The sequence below is a fragment of the Coptis chinensis genome, chromosome 8, assembly GCF_015680905.1.
Source record: "Coptis chinensis isolate HL-2020 chromosome 8, ASM1568090v1, whole genome shotgun sequence".
NCBI lineage: Eukaryota > Viridiplantae > Streptophyta > Magnoliopsida > Ranunculales > Ranunculaceae > Coptis > Coptis chinensis.
Genome location: NC_141463.1, coordinates 33980329 through 33985226, shown reverse-complemented (window position 1 = coordinate 33985226; position 4898 = coordinate 33980329). Strand labels below are relative to the sequence as shown.

The 4898-nt window shown below is 39.3% G+C and overlaps 1 protein-coding gene across 1 annotated transcript; it reads left to right on the top strand.

Annotated features, from left to right (window-relative positions):
• Nucleotides 1-433: 433 nt before the first annotated feature.
• LOC147481217 (uncharacterized) lies at nucleotides 434-2740 on the top strand. Its single transcript, XM_086578870.1, has 4 exons — nucleotides 434-889; nucleotides 947-1595; nucleotides 1686-1867; nucleotides 2021-2740. Exons 1-4 carry the CDS (start codon nucleotides 434-436, stop codon nucleotides 2738-2740), a joined length of 2007 nt encoding a protein of 668 aa, XP_086434996.1.
• The last annotated feature ends 2158 nt before the right edge of the window (nucleotides 2741-4898 follow it).

The window sequence follows — 4898 nt, the reverse complement described above, 5'->3', positions numbered from 1 at the left end:
GCTTGTTATTTTCCACTTTTGGTAAAATCCTCCATTATTAACAGTGCGAGTTCAAAGTGGAAGAAACCATGAATAGATATCTAACATATGCCCAAGAATTCCCGCCTCTCACTAACAATGGCGAGAGAGGGCAAAGCTCTATTGAAACTGTCCCCACCAAAGTTTTCGAAAGGAAGCTTGTGAAGTCGGAGCAACTCAACGAAATGATTGGAGTTTGTTGTTCAATAAAGGTAAAGTTGTTGCCTTTAATCTTTTGAAGCAACATAGCCCGGAGATTATTAATTGTGTCACCATTATCCCAAAGGAAATCATTTCAAATGGAGTTAGTATGTGGGAGGATTATCTAGTGGGATTTTTCCTGGAAAAGCGAACGTCTTACTCATATGTGAAATAGTACTTGACAAAGAAATGGAGAATAAAAGGGGATTTTGAGATGATTGCAGATTCAGACCTTTTTTATTTCAAGTTCACAAATGTGGAGGATAAACTGGTTGTTATGGAGGCAAGTCCAGTTTATATGGCTGGAAATTGTTTTGTAGTTACGCCATGGTCTCAAGAAGTAGAGAGAAGGCGGAAAACAATCAAAGGGATTCCGATATGGGTCAACCTATTCGATGTTCCAAAAGAATTATGGTCGGAGGAGGGACTAGGTGTGGTGGCGAGTAGATTGGTAAAGCCTTTGCTCATGGACGAGGCTAGTGCATCAAGAAGAAGGATTGTGTTTGCTAGAGTATGTGTGGAAGTAGAGATTTCCTCAGAGTTACCACAGGAGTTTGAGATAGAAATGGACATAGGAGATGTCAGAACTATCAAGGTGGAATACTCATGGGTTCCAAAGAAGTGCGATAGCTGTAAGGATTTTGGGCATCTTACTGAGAAGTGCTACAGAGTACCAAGGAATACACAAACAAATACAAATATAGTTACTGATCAGAGGAATGTCTAGGTTCCGAGGAGAAGGGTATTGGTCGTAGATAGAGAACCAAACCCAGAAGCTGGAACTAGAGAAACCAGAGATGAGGCCGTAGAGAATATTGAGGGTGAGAATTCTGATATGCATACTGAGGGTGAGAATACTACAATGAGAACTGAATTGGAAATCCCTATTCGAAGGAGTCAAGGGCAGGATGAGAATACAGTTACAATGAATATTTGTTCTAGGGCTGAAGAGGTAGGAAGGGATGGTACTCTAGTTGTTCGAGAACATCGATCTCTTGAACCAGACCAGGTTGAAGTGGTCGAAAATATTGTAGTAACTGCTTTACCTCTTGTGCCTTTTGTAGAAGTTGTGGACCAAGTAACTCTATCAGCAGAACCAGCTTTGATGTCAGAGTTTGAGGACGTGCATTTTGGGTTTGAAAGCCTACTAGAGGAAATCAGGGAAGGGGAATTATCGGATGATGATTTGTTTGTGGAGGAGACTCCATATTTTAGCGATAGAACAGAAGGGGTATTGGCTATTATGGACACCCCTAGACAACAAAAGGAGACTCATACTGCACAGGAATCAGCAAACAAGGGAGAAAAGGAACTGCTGAGCAAAGACAAACAGAGACAAAAACAGAACTCAGATAGTAGCAAAAAGAACAAGCATGGTAAGAGGAGTAGGGGTAGGCCCAAGGGCTCCAAAAACAAAAAATATTATTAATCGATGATAGTGCCAATAAGTGTGTGGAATGTGAGAGGCACTAATGACGTTCATAAAGCTGCAGAGATTAATAAGGTTCGAGTAGCAAAGAAGATTAGTATTTTTGGGTTGTTGGAGACAAAGGTTAAAGAGCAGAAGAGTGATTCCATTAGAAATATTTGTTGTCCTCAATGGAATAGTGTTGATACTTATGCTAATAGTCCTTCTAGCAGAATATGGGTATGTTGGGAGCCACGTGTGTTGTATGTTCAAAAACGGAAGGAGTCAGATCAGTATATTCACTGCAAGGTGAAGTTCATGCCAAGTAATGAAGTCTTTTGTTTGACAGTGGTGTATGCAAGCAATAGTTTCAAAGAGAGATTGGTTTTGTAGGCTGATCTTATTAGAATAAGTAAAGGAGTCCAAGGTCCATGGTGTGTGACAGGGGATTTCAACAATATTTTAGCATCAAATGAGAGAGTAGGAGGAGACCCTATGCATCCCAGAGACGCACATGATTTTAGTCATTGCTTGCAGAATACAGGGTTGTTTGATATAAACTCCATTGGGTTCTTCTTTACTTGGTGGAATAAATATGTAGGTTCAGGAAGCATTGTGTCAAGGATTGATAGATGTTTAGTGAACAAAGCATGGTACATTGCCTATCTATATACCTTTGCTGAGTTCCTACCATATGGCATATCTGACCATTCTCCAATGCTATTGAGCTGGAGTGATTATAAGAGGAATGCCACTCCGTTCAGGTTCTGTAACTTCTGGGCCTTACAAGGAGAGTTTAAATGCATTTTGGAACAAGTGTGGAAAGCACCCATTTATAACAACCCCATGTATGTTTTGGTTGAGAAACTAAAGATGCTGAAGAAGAAGGTAAAACCATGGGCCAGAGCAAATTTTTCCCACCTTCATGATAGAGTAGAAGCTGCTAAGCAAGAACTACACGATGCACATATTTTACTTCTGAGTAGCCCAGGGAATACAGTAGTAGGGGAAAGAGAAAGGATTTGTATGGAAAGATACAACACTTTAGCGAGAGCCGAAGCTATGGACATGGAACAGAAAAAGCGAAGGCATATGGACGAAAGATGGGGATAAATGCACGAAATACTTTTTCAGTTGTATCAAAGAAAAAACTTCAAGAAGAGGTATATGGGCTCTGGTAAATGATCATGGACTCACGATCAAAGGGCAGAATGAAGTAGCGAAGACAATAGTAGAGTTTTATATTCAACTTCTGGGTACAAATGCAATGCCAGTGAGTGATGCAGAGTTCTTTCTAAACCTGAAAATAAGGAAGGGCATCTTGGAACCTATGGCATGAAATCTGGAGGCTGAGATCATCGAGGAGGAGGTCAAAGTAGCGCTTTTTGACATGGATGATAATAAAGTCCCTAGGCCTGATGGATTCAACCCTTTTTTCTTCAAGGTCTGCTGGGAAACAGTGGGGAAAGACTTCACTAGAGCAGTAATGAATTTTTTTAGCAGTAACAAGCTTCCAAGGGCAGTAAATTCAACTTTTCTTTATCTTATTCCAAAAGTTGATAATCCTACTAAGGTGGAAGATTTCGGACCTATAGCAATCGCGGTAACACCATTTATAAATGTGTTACAAAGGTCATCACCAACAGGCTCAAAACATGCATCAATGATTTAGTACATCTAAATCAATCTGCATTCATACCAGATAGATACATTCAAGACCATATACTCTTATCACATGAGTTATTGTGAGGGTATGAAAGAAAGCATGAAACTCCTAGGTGTTCAGTGAAGCTTGACATCCGGAAGACATATGATATGGTCAGCTGGGAGACTACAGGGTATATGATGGAGAGATTTGGTTTTCCAGAGACACTCATGAAGTGGATAAAACTATGTATAAGCTCTCCGTCTTTCTTAGTCTTAGTAAATAGGGCTCCTGAGGGATTTTTCCAGGGAAAAAGAGGCTTAAGGCAGGGGCACCCCATATCTCCGTACCTATTTGTGCTTGTCATGGAAATACTTGAAAGTATCGTGAAATAAAAGATAGAAGCAAAGCAGATCAAGTACCACTCCAAATGTAAAAAAACCAATATGTCCCATCTAGTGTTTGCAGACGATGTCTTGTGTTTTTTGTAAGGGGAAGAGAAGTCTATCAGAAGCCTCAAAGAATGTATAGAGTTGTTTGGGCAGGCAACTGGATTACAGATTAATAAACACAAGACTACTCTGATGACATGCTATATTAGTGTCTATGAGGCTCAAGCGCTGGCAACAATATTGGAAGTTGAATTGGTTAGTCCTCGGGTCAAATATTTGGGATTGCCTATCTTTGCAGGCAGACTTGGGATCAAAAAGTGTCAACTGTTGGTGGACAGGGTAACAGCCAAGCTCAAGGATTGGATAACTAGGATGCTGTCACACGCAGAAAGACTTCAACTTATTTTGTCCGTTCTCACTGCTATGCCCATATATTGGTACATAACTTTCATTATACCAAAGACAGTGATTAAGCAGATAGAAAAAGTATGTGCTAGATTTTTATGGAGTGGAGTTGAACTCAAAAGGTTCCATCATCAAGCAAGTTTTTCCACCTTATGCAAGACAAAGGAAGAAGGTGGTTTGGGTATCATGAACATGGAACTCTGGAACAAAGGGGCATATCTTGCGTCTAGTGTACAGGATAGCTGCCAGAGAAGAAAGTGTGTGGGTTGATTGGGTTTGGAGAAATCTGATCCAAAACAAGTTTTTTTGGACAATGGAGGTTCCAAGAGATTGTGCTTGGGCATTGATAACGGTAAAATTAATATAGTTTTACCTACGAATACAATTACGCATAGGTAAGTAAAACTAAAACTAGACTTTACGTGTGATGTTTATCAAAGATTATTCTACTCTCGATTCTATCGAAATAGATTTGGAGTAAAAAATTCGTTCCACTCCTAGTTCGTTTGTATTCAATGTTTTCTTAATTTATTAATCTATCCAAAGTTAATGAGAGTTTTACGAAGGGAATTATACTACGATGTGAATTCAAATAACAAGATACGCAATTCAAACTACAAAATTTCTAAATTGACTATATGATAAGGAATTACGGGGGATTGATTCCACCTTAACTCGACTTAATCAACTAACAAAAATTTGTCGTGATCCAAATTTAAATGCTTTCGCATATCTAAATGGTATTTCTAATCCCTAATTATACATGGTAATCTCTACCAATTAATAACTAGCATGTGAAGCAACCAAACCCATTCTCATGGTAAAGTAA

Bases quoted from the DNA above. Each gene is read 5' to 3' on its own strand.
- LOC147481217 (XM_086578870.1), top strand. From the start codon at position 434: ATGATTGCAGATTCAGACCTTTTTTATTTCAAGTTCACAAATGTGGAG. The intron at 890-946 runs GTACCAAGGAAT...AGGAATGTCTAG, and splicing joins TTACTGAGAAGTGCTACAGA to GTTCCGAGGAGAAGGGTATT. The intron at 1,868-2,020 runs GTATGTTGGGAG...TTGGTTTTGTAG, and splicing joins GTCCTTCTAGCAGAATATGG to GCTGATCTTATTAGAATAAG.